General features: G+C 35.9%; 1 protein-coding gene across 10 annotated transcripts in view; it reads left to right on the forward strand.

The window, feature by feature from the left end:
- Positions 1 to 19,557, forward strand: part of LOC136841493 (oxysterol-binding protein-related protein 11-like) — a 28,799-nt gene extending 9,242 nt beyond the window's left edge. For 3 of the 10 annotated variants that reach the window (XM_067108444.1, XM_067108442.1, XM_067108443.1), the window contains exons 6-13: positions 5,541 to 5,672; positions 8,833 to 9,086; positions 10,394 to 10,619; positions 10,890 to 11,061; positions 11,700 to 11,796; positions 13,455 to 13,726; positions 14,648 to 14,776; positions 16,078 to 19,557. In XM_067108444.1, the coding sequence (XP_066964545.1) occupies positions 5,541 to 5,672; positions 8,833 to 9,086; positions 10,394 to 10,619; positions 10,890 to 11,061; positions 11,700 to 11,796; positions 13,455 to 13,726; positions 14,648 to 14,776; positions 16,078 to 16,392 (1,597 nt within the window). In that variant the 3' untranslated portion in view covers positions 16,393 to 19,557. The remainder of the gene's footprint in view (positions 1 to 5,540; positions 5,673 to 8,832; positions 9,087 to 10,393; positions 10,620 to 10,889; positions 11,062 to 11,699; positions 11,797 to 13,454; positions 13,727 to 14,647; positions 14,777 to 16,077) is intronic. The other 7 variants (XM_067108449.1, XM_067108447.1, XM_067108448.1 and 4 more) reach the window with 3 other exon arrangements.
- Positions 19,558 to 19,620: the final 63 nt, after the last annotated feature.

Below are 19,620 nucleotides of genomic sequence, written 5' to 3' on the forward strand. Positions count from 1 at the left end.
AGGAGGGCACATAACTACTATCCTGTAATTTATAATCTTCCATATGAAATTTTTAATTTTTTTCCATGTGAAAATAATTACCATACCATGAATTTATGGAAAAAAAAATTGTCTTTAATTGTCTGAAGGTTTTGTAGAGTTTTTTGCTAAAGAGTATCAGCATTGAAGAGATTCTTACTAGACTGAAAGGATCATGATTTGTTAACAAACTACTGTGTCTCAATTCTGTCATATATTTTAATTCTATACTATGAGGAACTTGTAATTCATAACTTGCCATCATTGGCTGCAGCCTTAGTAGTAGATAGTTATAGCACAGGACTGTACTAGTATTTTTACAATATTCAGTATCCTGTATCAGGAAGTTTCAGAAATTTTTAAAATGATTTTGTTCTTGGAAAGAAGTGACATAGTAAACTTCAGTCTTCCTGAGTATTATAATGTTCAATGTCAAAATACTGTACTGTGTACAGTATAGTGCAGTATTTTGTAATACTCAGATATAGAATCTATCGTAATCATTATTTTTTGTTCTGTATCTGATTAATTTTAACTTGACTTAGTAGTTGTTCATAACAACCCCATCAGTCATGCAAATGCCTAAATTTTGGTCTGTGGTGATTCCCAGAATCATAGATTTTTTTTCAGAAGTGTACTCTTGCAGTGCAAGCATCTTCAGACATTTTGTGAGAGTTGAACTAGTAGAAACTCTGTAGAGTGGAAGCTAGTTAGTGTTCTTCAGTAAGATTCATCAGTTATCCTTTGTTAGTCTTATTTTATTGTAATGCAAATCTGTTCCAGGTTTTATCATTACACTTTTTTATTACCTAGGGATAAGTAGCATAGAAGAAAGCGCCAGAATATGACTACTCTACTGTACTTCATATCTTATCGGGTTCCCCGACCAGTTTACTGGTAATGCCATGTACACTCGGCAAGGAAAGTGAAGATACAGTTTTTAAATCTTCGGACATACAGTATATTGCTCAATAATGCGACATCTGGCAACTTTAGAAAGGGGAGGAGCTTCTGTCTTAGTGTGTTGGTTTTTGCTTGACCTCCTATAACTTTCAATCATATTCTACGATTCTGACATCATTGATACTTAAATGCAGTAGTAAGCTTTACAGTATTCGTTCAAGTTGTAATTTGCAGCGACAGTTCTGAGCAAAATAAACATTTTCGACGTAACCTACCAATTAACCTTATACAAATGAATTTATGACACCACAATGAACGGAATGCTTGCATAATCGGAAATTGATCTTCCATAGTGAAATCAAGAGTTAAATTTGAGCACCGTGGGAACAATAAAAGGAACAATGCAATGTTACGATGAGAGAGAGAGAGAGAGAGAGAGAGTTGCTGTTGTTGTTGTAAGCTAGGCCTATATGTAGAGCTACTCATTTCATTATTTTTTTTAGAGATTGAGCGATACTATATTTGTATAGTATGTTTTAGCGATGGAGAGAGAGAGAGAGAGAGAGAGAGAGAGTTGCTGTTGTGTAAGCCTGAGGCCTATATGTAGAGCTACTCATTTCATTATTTTTTTTTTAGAGATTGAGCGATACTATATTTGTATAGTATGTTTTAATGCGATGGAGAGAGAGAGAGAGAGAGAGAGAGAGAGAGAGAGAGAGAGAGAGAGAGAGAGAGAGAGTTGCTGTTGTGTAAGCCTAGGCCTATATGTTACTCATTTCATTATTTTTTTTTTTTTAGAGATTGAGCGATACTATATTTGTATAGTATGTTTTAGCGATGGAGAGAGAGAGAGAGAAAGAGAAGAGAGAGAGAGAGAGAGAGAGAGAGAAACTATGGCAACGCAGAGGAACGCGGGCAACGTCAAGAAACATCAGTTACTTGTGTTTCCGCTGAAGTGCTCACATCATAGAAACGCTCTTGCAGATTTAAATAGATTTGGTCAACTTACCGTAGCTGTTCGCAACATTTACTGCCATTAATTCCAGCTGACTTTTAACACCGTGAAATACAAATATGAATGTGTGAAAATTAAAGAAATTATCACTACCTCGTATGATGATGCAATAATAAGCCTGTCCATAACGGAAAACGAGTAAATATTGCGTTCTGATAAAGAGTACTACACCCGAGATATTCACACACTATCTTTTAGATCTCTATGAGCACGGGTCATCTGAGAAATTCTGATTACTTCAGACATGCTTGGTGTTTTTAAGTATCTGAACGTTTTTGTTTTGCAGATTTAACATATATGATATAATTTGCATTGTATTTTCATATTCTAGAGTAAATTTACCAAGATTATGTGTTTTCTGTAAGAAAAAAATAAAAATTCGATGAACGAAATCTAAAAGAAAACTGTATCTTCACTTTTCTTGCCGAGTGTACATAGTTGAACACTTTAACTGTTTCCTGTATATTTTGCTATGAAGCCTATAGTATCTTAACTTATCGGACCATAGCTTATAAGATTTTGTTACCTATCAGATGTGTCCAAGTCTGGCAAAATGAAAATATTTTGTACTTTTGTGCTTTTGCTTTTTGATATGAAGGCAGTCATCCTTATGGTCCATTATTTTTTTGTGCCATTTGATAGACTGGTGAACTCTTGTCTGTCTCAAATAGGGTGCTACTGAGTGCTTGAAGTCAAGAATGCACTAATCTTGATTGTGAGTCTCCTCCATTAGACCATTCAGTGGCAAGGGATAGATGGTTCATTCTAAGTATACCTAGACTTGGATGTTTTCCCATCTTTTGCCTATTACAACCAAGTCATTTTTCAGCATTCTGTGAATACAAGGATGGTTTTGACTGTTCCAGAGTAGTTTATCGTTCTCCATGATGGTTGGCAACCTCTTATGTCTCAGTTTAGTATAAGATTATAGAATATACAAATTTTAGACCTTACGGCTTTCACATTGGTGGCGGTTTTCATGCTGGTTCATGGCATCCCTGACAAAACAAGCATTTTCTTGTGCTGTGTGATTGAACAGTTCACACCTCGTTGGTCTTCAGTAGGATTATCAGATGTACCATACCTGATTTTGTAGTAAAGACTGAATCTAGCAGCTAAGATGTTATCACAGTACCCTTCGCCATCTCCCTCTCAATCTTGACTACAGTGATGCGGAGACTTTATGCCTTAGCTTTTGCTGGTTTTTTGGCGCTACCTAGGTAAAATCAGATCTCCAGACTTATCTCTTGATGGAGCATTGGAGGAAATGGACCTTGAGGATAGTCTTATGATAACCAGATAGGTCATTCTGAGGAACTTTTGACAGGTTTATAAGAAAAGGTGAGTGAGAGAGCCATTGTTTAGAATCTTTCTTACTTTAGTCACTACTTATCACTTGCTGAGTATTTATTTACTCAGTATGAATACCAACACTCATGGCATTGGTCTAAAACATACTGTAAATGATTGGATATACTGAAATCAATAATCTTGACACACCAAATATTGGATTCACACCTGACAGTCCAGGAAACACTGGTGGTACAAGAGTACTCTTCTTATTTGTGATCAGGAGAGTCTGGGGATCATCTCGCAACACAATTTAGGCATTCACATAAATGGCTTTGTATGAAAAGTTAGTTTCATGTTATGGAAACTTCATTCTTACAAAATCACAACCATTATCTTTTATATAGGAGTATTCTTGATCCCTGCTGAAAGAGGTCTTTGATGCTTGGTTACCAGGTTGGTGAATGGCTGGTAGGTGATTGAGTGTATTCGTATCGCCAACTCATATAATGGTAACCCAGCACTTTATCTTTGGCTGCAACCCTGTGTAGTCTTGCCCACTTTGAGCCTTCTGGAATGGAATGCAACTCTCCTCCATTGAAGTGTTACTCAGGCACTGCAGGGGAGTCTGGATAGAGACCTCATGCTATAAGATTTTTTCTGTCTTAGCTTCAGCAGAGCCTGTTGGAGAGTTGCATAGTCTCTCTTTTCAAGTCTGGTATTTGAAAGGTTGGGGTTCACTGTCTTTCTCATTTGTTACTGACTTTTTGATGAAGACTCAAAACCTGTCAGTTCTTTACAAGGTACCATCTCTATGCACTCCCTCTGACTTTGATGGTCGTGATCCAAATGAGATGCTTTTGTACCCAGTGTGAGCTTTGCATTATTATCTGATAAAAACATAGTAACTTAGTGCCATTGGTCATTACACATTCATTAATAATAGAAGGCAGAAGATGTCCAAGAATACTTTGTGGCTTCTTGAAAAGATCAAATGGGTGTACAGGTCATCTGGTGAGGGGATTACGTCTAGTCTGGGCAAGAGGTCACAAAGCCACAGGCGTTGACCAGTTTTTGACACTGATGAGGAGCTTCTCTGTTCCTCCAGTAAAGAGGGCAGGTTTGTCATCAACAGACCACTTTCACCTCGTTCTACCTGGGGGATATTGCCTGCAAGTTCTTTGTTACCTTCTCATTAGGAACTATTCTGGCTGGGCAACATGTTGTGTAGCAACCCCTGCTTCATATGGACAGAAAAGCATCTTGCGTTAAAGACAGAGGTTAACATAAGGCTGTATAGAAAGAGCGAATGACGTACAATTTTCTCCCTTCGTCCTTCAAGTATGAGCTGGAATGGTCCTTGATAAATGAGTTACACAAAAGAGCTCCCTACTGTAAAGCTTCAGCTCAAAAGTTGCGACACTCTCAGCTCCCGAAATAGAGCTTTATCTGGGCTCATAACATTATATTTGGACAGGTATGAGGCTATCATTACTTTACAGCTTCTGCTTCCTTTTCTGTTTGGGAAAAACAGGAACCTTCTAACCATTTTGTAGAATGACAAAAATTTTCTCTGGTTCGAGAGCTTACGAGCTTCTGCATCACTATGCAAGGCTGTATGGGAGGTTAAAGGAGTGATTTTTCCATGATTATTTCTTATAACTGGAAAAATTACGTCTCCAGGTGGAGGTGAAACAACACTATCACATAATCCCGATGCTGAAAGAAGTGCTGAGTTACCAAGAGGTGAGTGGGCAGTACACTGCCACTCATATACCTACCACCAGTTAAACCATCTTGTTATCAGTCTTCCAACTGTTTCCAGCTGGTTCCAGGAATACTTCTTTGTAAAAGTGTGGTTTGTATGTTAAGGAAAAATACAAATTAGGTTTAAAATTTGGTATATTTTATTTTCCTTCTAGGTGTTTTAAGATTGTGTATATTTTTTAATGAATTGTTAAGGAACTGCTTTGTTCATGTGGTTTATTTTTTGTTACGTGTTTGTTTATTGTTTTCCAATGCCTTTTAATCCAGTACATTTCATCTCAAATGTTAAAAGTGGGCTGATTATGTATTTAAACATCATAACATTATTTTGTGGCTGTCATGCTTTTTCCCTAATTTAATTCCTGATTGTTTCACTGTAATTGTGTGTTTTCTACAATCATTTCCTTTCTTCAATAGTGAATCCCTAAAACTTGATTATTTTGCCTGTAATGATGCCTTTGGTGTGATGGTGTATTCCTCATTTCCTCCTCTACCTGATGGTGGTGTGTCTTCTTCTTCTTCTGGCCTTGTGTGTGTCATTGGGAAGAGTGGGGAGTTTGAGTGGACGTTCGTCCCCGCGTTGCTCACCCCTTCTGGGGCGCTCCCCACGCTTCCACCGACGCACTGCTTCTAATGCCTCTACGGTTTCCATTCAGCGGCGACGCTCGTCTCCTACACCGTATGTACACATAGCATGTTGTGCACATAGTCCCATTTTCTGCCTTAAGTTTTCTCTGTTGTGGAGAAAAACTTAGCTCATATGAATATTATAATAGTTTCATAAAAAATTTTGTCTCAATTGCAGATTCTCTAGATTCTCATAAGACTTCACTTCATAAAATGTGAAATTTTCAAAAATTATTTTCTCAGTAATACTTGTGAATGCCAGTGGTTGCCATCCACAATTTCTTCCCTAACAATGAATTCTCAGCTCACTTCTCAGTTTTTAGTTTGAGCTCTGCAGTAAATTTGGTGAGATCCACTTGGGTCACAGATATCAAGTGCTCTTTTTGGGAAGCAATTTTCAGCAGGAGGTTAAAGTGTGAGCTCGAGTAACTGGATAGCAGTTTTAACATGGAATAAGAACCCTTAAGTGTAGGTATTTTCCCTTCAAATGAAGCAGTTTGTTACCAAGATATTTTTTAAAACTCATTTAGGGATCTTGTTAGTTCAGCCATTTTTTTCATTACAACCTCATCAATCTTAAAGTGCCGTAAATTCATGGGTCTGAAGGTTCAGCAGTCTTTTATCTAACACCACACTGAAGAGGTGGGACAGTTTATCAGTACAGTATATGTGCCACCTGGACCCACAGGTGTCCCTCAGTCATCTTCCTCACTTAAGGTAAACCTGGAGTGCTGTTAACAGCTCTGTATAGTGCAGTTACTTTGCAGCAGGATTACTAATCTTGCCCTTGAGACTAATTCCATATGATTATTTATTTCAGCTATTTTGCTCTTAAGTGTTCTCATTAAGTGATATGCTGTATCAGTAATTTCTACACAAAGCTAGCACTTCCAGTATTCCCAACTTCGTAAGGTACGGCTAACTTTGTAAATCAGATCTTTTATAGTGTTTGTTTCATTCCAAGAATTTTTATGCATAATCTTACTCGTATTCATGACTTTGCAGTTTAGTGTTTACTGATTACTAGTTAATGATTAAATTATTGTAATGTACAATAAGTTTTTATACTGTACATGCAGACCCATCTATCATACTGTATTGAGTACTCTATTCCCAGATCTTACCACCTCATATACAGTTTACTTGGAAGTTGAGGCAGATGGCTGAGGCATACCTGAGGGTGTCCAGTTGATGTATACATTGTAAGACTACCTTCCCATGTCTATTGGACAAAAGATTCTTGAACCAGGGCTCATTGGGGACCTTGAATTTAAGTTTTATATCCTTTCTTTTCATCTTCTTACAAGGTTGATTATAAAGTATTATTTAATGTATGAATATATAAACTTTACTTGAGAAAGTAGATTCAGGTTGCCCTGTGTCTTAATGAAACAAAAATAATGACTGTCCTTCAGAAATGTTAGTGGAAGTCAGTTCTGGATGTCTTAAGTTGGCCAGTATTGCTTTGTGGTTTGGAATCATTTGACTAAATCTGATACCAGTTGGAAGTAGTGTATATTTATTTCATTAAAGAAAATTTTTCAATTTTTTCACCAGCCTGGAGCTAAGTTTTTCTCTTTTGTCCTATTTTGTCCAAAGATTTGGAATTACTTTTTTTAAATGTTAATTTTTTATTTAGAATTAGTGTAAGAAAATATTTTATTTTAATATCCAGGTCAGGTATTTGTTGTATTTCCTTTGTAAGCTACTGCAGTACTGTCATCAAATGCAAAATTATTTAAATTTGTTCATCAATTCAGTTTGATCTTTTTCAGGGTAAGTGTGTAGGTATTTTATTCCTTTCTTATATAGTAGTTTTACAGTCATTCCAGTTCAATTTCTGATCACCTGAAAATGTCATACTGCATGATTGTATAATGTAGTTGTATTAGAGAGTTTGTGCAAAGCAAGTATGGATTACTGTATGGTTTTATTGTGTTGCATAATATTTTCTGCAGTGTGTACACACAAAATAGTTGTTGCATTTGTAGTCAGTTGCTGCATTGATGCCTTGGTACAGTAATTTCTAGTAGGAAAAAAGGGTATGCTTAGTTGTGAGTCGAGTGTTTATGCAAGTGTACAGTATGATTTCGTACTTATTCGCATAATGCAGTCTCATTGTCATACTTGTAAGATATCTCTAGCAAGACTGCATCCTGCATATTTGCAGAAAAAAATTATTGTTGTATCTTATATAACGCTGTGGTTTAGTGGGTGATTATTGAACCATTCCAAGAGGGGAACCTGACCATGTGGTTGAGTATGTAAAAAGCAAGTACTGGTGCTATTAGGAAAATTTAATTGTTACTGGTAGGAACCTCATTAAATACAAGATACAAAAAACCTACAGTGCTGTTAATTTGCATAATTTTGTATCTAGGGTATTGGAGTTTGCATTAACTCAGCTTTTGTTGCTCTAGCTATTGCCACATTCGAATGTTGAACCGATATTAAGAAAATTGAGAGGGACTTGAAAAAACATGAAGGTGCAGAATGCTTAGTAAACAAACTTGTCCAAAATAGATTTTTGGTATTTTTAAAATCTTTTGACCTGTGTGTGTGAACTAGAAATTATTTCCTGTTACGACGCATGTTAATTGTCAAAGAAAGCAAGGCAGAATAGTAACTGGTTAATTATTTAAAAGAAGATACATATTTTCTCCATAGAAAGAAGAACGGAATCCCCGTAGGTGAATTTCGGGTGGAATAAATAGTTTGGCATATTTTAAATACCTTCTGGAATTGTTATCTAGAGCCAAGCAACAGTATACATTTCATTATTATCCAGTAAAGTAATTTGTGTGTGAAATGAAAGCAGTACAAGTCTGAGGTGTGATATACATAAACGCAAGGAAGCTCCGGGACCAAAGAATCTGGAGACTGGGAGTCAGAGATAGCTGTGGTGTTGGGAAACAGTAGTGGCTTAGATGTGTGAAGTGTATTAGCATAAGTTTGACATGCACGGTAAGCAGCAATCCTTAGGGAGTCGCAGGGAGAAAGAAAAAGCAGTATTTTATGAGTTTAGGGCCTTTTTGATTAGGAAGCAGTGCATTTTCAGCTGATGCACTCTTTGGATTGGGTTACATAACTCTAGGTATACTGTAGCTAATTTTAAGACACTAGGATCTTAAATCTTTATATTATATCCTTGTTCGAACTGTATTAAGTCGTTATTGAGAATTACACTAAAATAAAATAATGTTTAATACCAGCACAAGATTGGGATCTCCATTGATGCGGTCCTCATCACCATCATTGAGAATACGCACCGCACCCCACTCCCCTACTCCAGGAAGTACTGGTGCATCTAGTGGATCGCCTCTTGCCAGTGCTTCTGTACAACCTTCAAAACCTGCAGGTAATACAGGGATTAGTGAAGCCCCTACTATATCGAGATCATCCTCCGTCGCGTCTGTCACCCCGACATCTACTCCCACACCTCCTTTGGTTCACACGTCCCGCGCAGGTCAGACTCTGGTTTTAGGATGATCTATTTATTTCGTAGAGTTTAGCAGGCTGGTGATTCAGTAGTTAGGATAATCAAGTTCTCTTGTAGAATGTAGAGTGTAGTGAGAGTATAGGAGTGTAGTGATTCAGTATATAGTATTATTTCTCTCTTAGAGTATACGAGTGTACAGTCACTACCCAACTTACAATTGAGTTACGTTCTGGACGGCCCTTCGTACCTTCAGTTGTTCGTAAGTTGGTTTTTAATATGTACGCCAGTGCATAATTTTTGCTGATGTTTACATTCCCGAGTTAACTTGGGAGTCATAGATTATACTATTTTCAACGTATCTTGAAATCATGCAGTATTATAAAGGATTACTTTGGATGTTAGAAAGGTAAAAAGAAGAAAATAAAACTTAGATTCATGCAACATTCAAAATTTAGTATTTTTTCCATGCTTTGAAAGTTATGAACTTGGAGAGAATTTCACAGGGGCAGTGTCAGACATTGGAAGTTCACAATACACGCCGCCATCTATTGACAAAAATACATACTATGGGGAGAGGAAATATAGAAAACAGGTATTCATCAAAGAACAAGTTAAATCGGAAACATTATTTTAACTTGTGACTTTGTTTGTTGTATCACTGAATGTTTGTAACATAAAGGTTCATAAGTAGGGTGGTGACTGTAGTGACCTTGTTGTAGTTTTCATTAGAAGTACTTTAACACTCCCTCTCTAGTAAAATACAGTATACTATATAGTATTTGTTTTTCTTAATCACACAGTACTGTATATACTGTATACAGGCAGTCCTCGGTTATTGGCGGGGTTTCCGTTCTGGGGGTGTGATGATAACCGAAAATTGCCACTAACCAAAAATCGGCAATTTCTGGCGATTTTCGTTGCTTATTGGCGCCGAAAAGCGCCAATTTTCGGTTATCAATGCCTCTGTTAGGTATGTATTGGTGCCAATACCCAATTATCGGCGCCGATAAGCAGAAATTGGCGATTTTTGGCGCCGAAAATTGCAGATTTTTGTCGCTAGACAAGTGCCGTAAAACCGGATCGCCATTAACCGGGGACTGCCTGTACAAGTTTTTCACAGTGAAGAGAATGTAGCTCTTAATTGTAATGCAATTCACTTTCAGTAATAAAAAAAATCAGGATTTTTATGATGACAGTTCCTGGAAAAGTATTATTGTTTGCAAATGGACAAAGCCTTTCATATGTCTCACATTAGAAATGTATGTACATTACTTGGCCTAATATGGGATGCTGTTGAAGAAGCAGATTGTTACTATTTATTGTTTCTGTCATAGGTTCAAGTGGGAATGAATCTGAAATAAGTGACGATGAAAGTCTCTCTGGCGATGGGAAGATGGGTGAGGTGGGTGATGGACAACGGTCTGTCATCATGCATATCATCTCTCAGCTGCGCCTGGGGATGGACCTCACTCGTGTCACGCTCCCCACCTTCATCTTGGAGCGACGGTCTCTTCTTGAGATGTTTGCGGACTTTTTAGGCCACCCTGATTACTTTATAAAGTGAGATATTTTTACTTTATTAATGTAGTAAAAATGCTGCTGTTTGAGTGCATTTCACATATAAGCATGTCTCAGATATTTGTACATTATTTTGATTCTTTTAAGCTATACAGTGTTAGTGTTTAAGTGTTTGTTTCAAGTTATGTACAACAAGGTTGAGGTATTGGTATTACTGTAGATACATAACAAAATTCTAGTTCTGTATAATATATGTATTGAATAATTAGGTCTTGTTGCAAAGGTTCACTAATGTCACTGATCGTATTCCAGAGTTGCTGAAGCCACAACACCTGAGGATCGAATGCAGGCTGTTGTGAAGTGGTACTTAACGAGCATCCATGTAGGCCGTAATGGTTCAGTTGCCCAGAAACCTTACAATCCTATTATTGGTGAAACTTTCCATTGCAGTTGGAGAGTTCCACTAGAACAAATGGCAACTCAGGTATGAAGCTTGTTTTGATGTATCATTGGCACCATCTGACTATCAGTATACGGCAGATTGTAATTTAATAGAAGTTTTAACTAATGGATTTTTGCATACTCTGAAATGAACATGTGAAATTGCATCAACAATGAGTCATTTATTGTGTTTTTATTTAATCTGTCATGGTACAATGTACAGTAGACAATACTTAAGGTTGTTCACAGCATCTCTTTAGCTTAAACTGCACTGCTTTCTGCCTTTTACCCTTCACATGTTCTTATGTGGTCCTATAGTCTCTTTACTTTTTTTGGAGCTGATTGTAAATTATTCCACATGATGTGGCTTTTTAAAGCTATGTCAATTAAAAATTCTTGATATTTCAAAGTAGAGCTGATTTCCCCTTATTTTTATTCATTTATTATCTAAATATTTGAGGCTATAAACCTTAAAAGCACATAAAAGCATCTCTATGTTGCCTGTTGGTGAGACCTTACCATTCAAAGTTTTGTACAGTGAAAAGAAAGTTTGGATAGTTTACAGTGATTAATATGTTGCACTGAACAGTCAGGTGAATAGCTTATTTTCCATAGCCAAGTGTTTAGGGTTACCAGGAACCAGGAGTTCAACATATAATTCGTAATGTGTTTGTTCCATAGGATAGTGAAGACTTGCCTGATAGTAAATCAAAAGATGGAAAGAAATCTTACCTTACCATCAGATATGCTGCAGAGCAGGTGTCCCACCATCCCCCAGGTGAGCTTGTAAATTATAAGAGTTATGTAAAAAAATCTTAATAATCTACAGTGTTAATGTATGACAAATTAATTTCTCACCAAGACACAGGGAAATTGTGTCAGTGGTCATATGTTGATGATTACGGTATTTTTTCCCCTCAAGGAATGTAAAGGGAAGCCTAACAATAATGGTATTTCCTTGATAATGTAGGAAGGCTTATTGCATTTTCAGAGCCTGACTTTGAATTTTTATGGCGCCTCTCCAGTCTCCATGGTGACTTATTTTGTAGTTATACCACCCTGTTTCTCTAATATTTCTTATGCAAAGTTTTTAGACATCTGTAGGCAAAATGTCTGAATGCCAATGCTTTTTCTTAGTTTGTTAAGGCGTGGGTGTTTCGTGACGTTCCACTTTCAATTTCCAGTGTCGTACAGTACTGGTTTTTATCATATTAATCATAAAATCTGTTCTCAAACTTGGCTCAGATGGAAGTTGGAGGACCATTTCTTGGTATTATTAAAGACTTAACTAAGATGGCAAAGAGTAGTTGTTGATTGTCACAGAGATGCAGGCTTTGGTGTTCCCCAGGGTAGTATTCTCGGCCCTTGACTTTTGAGAGGTCAGGTATGAGTTAAGTTCATGATTGGAATGTAAACGTCATTTATACGTGTGATATAACCTTCACTGGATACAAAAAAACTTGGTTTTATTGCTTTGAAATGTTAAAAAATGTTTTGAGAAATTTTTAGTGGTATAATGGACCAAAAATTTTTGTTGACAGCAGTTTATGACAACAACCAGGTAGATATGTCACAACTAAAGAACCTTAGTCATTTTGACTGTGTTCTGCTAACCAGTACAGCACAAAGCACAAGATAAATATTCAGAAAATTATATGGTTCATGTGTTTGGTTGGAAATTAATTTGTTATACATTAACCATCAGCAGTAGTGTTTTCAGACACACTTAGGTGATTTGATGTTCTGAAACGTAAAGATTGACAAACTAGTGAAGAAAAGGTAAAATTACATGTAAGCAAGTGTTTCATCAAGATTTCAAGTGTCACAAAAATTGTATAGTATTTTCTCCTTTGAGCCAAGAATTTTCAAGCTTTCTGTAATGTTGTGACTGTAATGTCTTCAGTATGTAGAAATAAAGTGACATATTAAAAGTGAATAGCAGGTATTTCAGTGTAGGTACATAATGTGTTTTCTAGAGGAATGTGAATAGATGGCAGAACAATTTGGATTTAATTCTCTGTTTTCTTTTAGGAACATTGTGTTCAGTATAACTGTTTCTGCTGATAGATGTATATTGATTATTAGTTTGGTATCATGTTTGATTTTAAGGGAATACGTATTGTATACAAGGTTAACCTTTTTAAATATTGGAAATAATGAAGCAGGTGCAGGAAAGGTTTATATTGCAGTTTGTTACATTTTGTAATGATGAAGGAATAGAACTGTAATGTTTTACCAGTTAGGACAAGCAACAGGTTCAACTGTTGATGTTCTATCTATAGTATAAAGTACTGTTTATTTCTAAGTTCTGTTGATTTTTAAGCAGATCTTACTTGTTTTATGTTTAAATAGATTTCAGCAAATAGGTAAACTGTATTTGCAACTCATCATTTTTATTTTCTGAACTTGCTTTTTTTTGTTGTGTTTCTTTTCCAGTCTCTGCTTTCTTCTTTGAATGTCCAGAGAAGCAGCTTAGTATTAATGCTCATATCTGGACAAAATCTAAGTTTATGGGTATGTCAATAGGAGTGAATTTAGTTGGAGATATCACTCTTATCATTGGCAGTGTCAGAGAAAGTTACAGTCTCGCAATGCCCTCTGCGTATGGACGTAGCATTTTGACAGAACCCTGGGTGGAATTGGGAGGTCGCGTCAACATAATGTCCCCAGAATCAGGCTGCCAGGCTGCAATTGTTTTTCACACTAAGGTCAGATATGATTATTATCCTTTGATGTACTCATGAGATTTATAAGACTCTTTTATGTGGTGTAAACATTTTACAGATGTTTGTATGGTTTTTAGTACTATATTGAATTTATGTTATATAATAATCTTTTGCCATTTTCTTTGATTATACTAATGTGTAATATGTACAGATGTGCCAGTTAATGTCCAGGATACAGTTTGACAAGTAGGATGTCCAGCGATTTGGACAGTCTGTCGTGATATACCATACCCACACTTGACATATATAGTCTCATTAGTAAAGTTGCTGTACTGTATCATATATTATTTACTTATTTTACTTTTACTGTATACATTCAACATTGTTACTCCAATCACTTCTGCTTGTGTGATATGGTAACTAAACTTCCAGCTCTGCTGTCTAGATCATAGCTCTTTATTTCTTTTTATTTGTACTTTCACACTTTGCCTTTTTATGTCACGTTATAAATAATATAAAGTCAGAGATCATTTAAAATTTTATAGCATATACTGTACAGCATTTAAAAAGTTCAGCTTTGCTATTGTAATTTTGTTTGACAGTACTTTTTCAATTATCTCAATGTTGTTTATAGACCATGGTCTAATAACTGTGCAAAATGCAGTATATTACAAGCAAGCAACTCACCCACATTGAAAGGTAAATAGATTCTTACCTTACAGTGCACTACCTGCACTGCTACTTGATTTGTCAAGTAATTTTTTCGAGGGTATTCTGAAGTTAAGGAGGAAAAATGTCTTCTCCTCAGTGCTTTGGATAAGCCACGCAACTGTAAGCCTTACTTGACACTACAACACAGTAAATTGAATTAATTTTTTTGTGACACATTTCTTATAAATAATTTAACAAATCTTTTGAAGTCATCTATTGTTTATACTGTAGGTATTTCATGATCTTTTACAGCCATTTTATGGAGGAAAGCTTCACCGTGTGACAGCTGAAGTGAAAAATGCTGCAGGAACAACACTGACTAGAGTTCAAGGAGAATGGGATTCCTGTCTGGAGTTCACCTATGCTGATGGGTCCCAGGAGGTTTGTTAATGCTTACTCAGTCTCTTGATAAAGTAAGCTGTGTTGCGATAGAGCAGCATAAGACTTTTGCTTCATTTTGGTACCTCAGAAATAGAACTCTAGCATTTCTCCAGCTAATTTGCTTTTTTTCTCAAATTAATTTCTCATGTGATAATTAGCGGTTAAACATTAAAGAAGAGCAGATTATTTGACTTTTGTTGTCATAACATTTTACAAGAATGATTATAAAATACTGTATTAAGCAAAATAAGAATGAATGAATGTGCTCTTCATTACATGAAAATTGTCGGTTTTATATTCCAATGCTTTCAACAACTTTCATCTTTCTGAAGTCAATGGATGTTCATAAAATAAGTAATTCTGCCCTGTCATTTTTGAAATATTTCTTTTATATTTACCCGTTTGTTATTAATATATAAGTTAATATATGTACAGTCATTACAATCATACCATTGGGATCAGCAGTTTATTGGGATTATGCACACAACTCTAGTCATTTTCTAAAAAATATAACATACAAATAGTGCAAGGGAAATGCCTTTGTACCTTTCTCTTTGAAAACCTTAATGCATATCTGTATTTGTTCAGTCATCATGACCTTAAATTACACTTTTAATCCCCATTGTGGGCCAGTACCCACAGTATGGCTTGTGTTACACTGTAAATGTTACCAAAAATTCTCAAGTCATACTTCTCAAAGACTGTGACTCACTGATCTGACTAAATTGCTTTTTAATCATAACAGTTATAATCTTCACCTGAATTACTTTGTGTTCATAGTTATCATGAATGTGCCATTTTAAGGGAAGTGCTTGTCATTACCAGAAAGTGGGGGTTACAAAACTGTTCCGATGCTCAGGTTTTTTTAAACTTGAGTGAAATTTATGCTGAATATTATTCATTTCCAGTGCTCAGGTTTTTTTAAAACTTGAGTGAAATTTCGTAAGCTATAGAGTTAGAGCTTGCTCAGCTAAGCAAAATTTTAATTTCTGAGAAGAAGGGAAGGACATATTCTTAAAGGAAAGTTTGGAAAATTTCCAGAGTTAGACTGGCAAATACCCTCAGTGGTTCAGTACCAATGGTCTTAAAATCAGTGATTTTGTAAAATTAGTGAATAATGCTTTTATATTTTCACTTTCTTTTCCTATCAACTCTCTGTAGTACAAGTTTTCCCTGTGTATGTTACCATATTTACAGTATTGCTTGCAGTTTACTTTGAAATATTCTGTCAGTATTTTTATCAGTAATGACACAATTAATTTTATTAGATGTTATAGTGAAATTACTGCATCTTTTTATAGGTCATTGATGTGAATGAAATACCCATGGTTTGCCACAAAAGATTACGTCCCCTGGCACAACAAGGTCCAGGTGAATCGCGGCGATTATGGCACGATGTGAGTGTGGCTCTTGCTCGTGGCGATGTAGAAACAGCGACGAGCCACAAGAGGGCATTGGAGGAACAACAAAGGAAAGAAGAGCGGGAACGAAATGCCCACGGTGCTGCGTTTCCCACTAGGCTCTTCAATTCTCCAGCCCCAGATCATTGGGTTTATAACCAGTTGCCATCCTATGCTTTCACTTCATGTCCTCTTTCTGCTCCTCCTGTTCAGTAGAACTTGCTGCCTTGAGCATGAGAAGGCATTCTTATATCTGGGGTTCACAGTCAGAGGTTCAGTTAATGCTTAGCATGCCAAAGATTATTTACATGCTGTAGAAGATGGTTTCATCCTCAGGCATGTGTTTTTCTTTTATAGGGTTTAGCAGGAATTATGGGTTAATAACTGCTCTTATTTGCTCAATGTATTTTCTTTAAAAGTTGATTTTACAAGAAAACTTTCATAGAAGCTTATGCCTTGATATAATTGCTGTTATCTCTGTTATGCATATTTTTTTCCATGGTCATTTATTGGAGGTCAGTTGCCATTAGCTTAGATGTGTTGCAAACACATTGAAAGCAGAATTTGCCTCAGTTGTCTTTTGTATTATACTGATGTTCAAACACCTGCTTACTGAAGAATTGGATGCTATCCTTGCAAATCAGGGTAAGTTGTGCACCTGTGTCCTTTTTCTTACCGTCATTAATACAAGCTCTGGTTTTTTTGACATTTACAGTATTTATAACTTTGCTCCAACTGTTTTATTTGTGTCCCACACCTAGTGGCATAAGAAATAAGGGGATGATTTTGTAATAAAACACGTCCAGGTATAGTACATCAAGTTTACTGAAAATTTACAGCAATGTTATGAAATATTGTGCTATGCTCAGTTAATGACGGTATAGTTGGTGTTACGTGTTGTTTTTCTACAGCAGTCCTATAACTGGCAGTGCCAACTGATAGAGACAGTGTTTGCCATAAATTTTGCATATTCTATTTCATATTCACGTATTTTATATATATTTTTTACTGTCATTAACTTCATGTTATCCTCTTTCTGCTTTGTAGCTGGTGCATATTACGTAATGTCATAATTTGTTTTCGAGCTCAGTGCACGCGATTATTTTTCAAATGTTTTATATTTATTTTACATTTGCAGGCAGATATAGCCGTAAGATCATATTGTTCAGGTCAACAGTATATCCTCTGTTTTTCTTTTTTAAATCTTGAATTGTGATGCTGCAAATCAGCACTGCAATATTGTATCATCATAGGTCACTGAGGCATTGCTGCACTTGAGCTGTGTATGAGCCGTCCAGTAAAGTTATCCCTTGTTGACAAATGACAGATTAGTTGACTAATTAACACTGATATGCTAAATCAGGTAGTATGATATTAGCCAGTAAGTCCAAATGTCTTAAGATGGCAGCATGTTTTTCTTTTCATTTCCATGGAAATTATATGGAAAAAATACCTGGAAACCAGTTTCTTTGAATTTAACTGTAAAGTCCAGCTGGAAGGATTATGTAATTTTGATTAGTATTTTCTGCAGTGATTTGTAAATGAGTGAATGTTTGTAAATCAGATTACTGCCATCATCCATTATCCTTTGTATGCAGTTTGACCAGCCAGGTGATGTGCTGATTAGGACATTGAGGTTATGCCTCATTAATAGTGTGTCAAGCGTATTTTCTAATTGAATGATGAGACACGTTAATTCCTCCCCTTGGAGGTAAAAGATTCATGTTGTTGGTGATTTAAGAGTTCTTCTGGATTTTGGTTTTTATTATTTCTAATTTGACATTTTAATATTCACATTTCAAAAGAATTATGATTGCATTGAATTGCTGATATCAATTTTAATACACTTTATTTTACTGTAAATTTATTCCATTCCAGATGGACTTCCTAGTAAAAAGCATTGCATAGATTACCCTCTGATTTTTTTGTATCAAAATATGCAGACCACGAAAACTGCATATCTAGAAGTAACGGTACTGTAGTATGCAGTAGAATCAATTACTTTACTTTATAATTACCTTTTCTTGTTAGCTACTAGTGTGTAGCATTTCAAGTTTAAAATCAAGAAATATTCATTTTATAATTGTAATTCAGTACCTGTATGTGAGTATTCATATGTTAAAAATTGGAGGTGCAGGAAACACTTTTGGTCCAAAGTATGCCAATTTTAAAGGTAAATTTTCATCTAGATTCTTATCTGGAATTTGATAATCTCAACACTGTATCATAGGTTATATGAACAGAGAACATTTAACTTGTACCTTAAAGTGAGTATGATACCCCTTGTAGCAAGAGTTTGCCTCGATCTCAGTTGGACTTGACTGTCATTGTTATTTGGCTTGAAAATACTCTGCAGTACTATAGTTCAGTATGCTATTCATTGAAGCTCAGGGAAACTTGTTCATTATGTTGTTTCCCATTTTTTATGTAGGGCTGATAGTTATGGCAAGTTTTCTATTCCCCATCACTCAGTCTGCACAGCCTCATGTTTGGCCTATCTCCCTCAAATCAGACTGATACACTCATTCGCCTCCACTTTCTTCCCAGTCCCTCTTTCAGCCCCACTTCTGTACACCTTCATCCCACACGTATCTCAACTTTTAACATCACCAAACCACCTCAGTCTCTTCCTGTAGTCTCTTATTTTCTTCACTTTTGCTGTTTCTTCTAGTTGTATCGTTCCTTACCGCATTTCTCTTTATAACACATCCATCTTACTGTTATTTTTGCTATACTGTATTTTCTTCACTTTTGGTGTTCCTCTGATTGTCTCATCCCTTATCTTATTTCTCTATCACACATCCATCTCATCATTGTTATTTTAGCATGTTTTAACCTCCTAGCTCAGTAAAGGGAGGGAAGCATGGAATTATAAAAATGAGGTAACAGATAGTTGTAAATACCATGTCAGGGAAATATAATTTCAGTTCTGTGGAGGCAAACATCAACTGAAAAAGGAATGTATTGTAAATGATAAAAAAAAAAAATGTTTGCAAAAATGTAAACAAGAGGAAGATTCAGTTGTTGTTGAGGTTAGTTGCACTCTTGCTATGAGAGGTTACATTGTGGTGCTGTTCTAGCTACCCTGAGACACCAGTCTGAATGTCGTCTAATTTCATTGTCTTTCATTGTCTAATTTCATTGTCTTTCAGACGTATGGTACCGTCTGTTGAGATCATTCATCTCCAATTAAGAATCTTAAACCAAATTATAATTTTAGGTGACCAGATACCAAAAGTAAAGATCAATCACTGTGCCCACTGATAATTTTTTCCTCTTACATTTTTAGTCTTGATTTGCTGCTGAAAATTCAGCATAAACTTTTGCTGTAATGTGAATGTATTCACAAAGATTCTATGAAATTTAATGCATTTTTTCCAACATAGTTGTATTATTTCCCTAACTGGCTTACAAACAAGTAACACTGGGAGTGATGTCACCTAG

This window comes from Macrobrachium rosenbergii, chromosome 9 (genome assembly GCF_040412425.1).
Source record: "Macrobrachium rosenbergii isolate ZJJX-2024 chromosome 9, ASM4041242v1, whole genome shotgun sequence".
Taxonomy (NCBI): Eukaryota; Metazoa; Arthropoda; class Malacostraca; order Decapoda; family Palaemonidae; genus Macrobrachium; species Macrobrachium rosenbergii.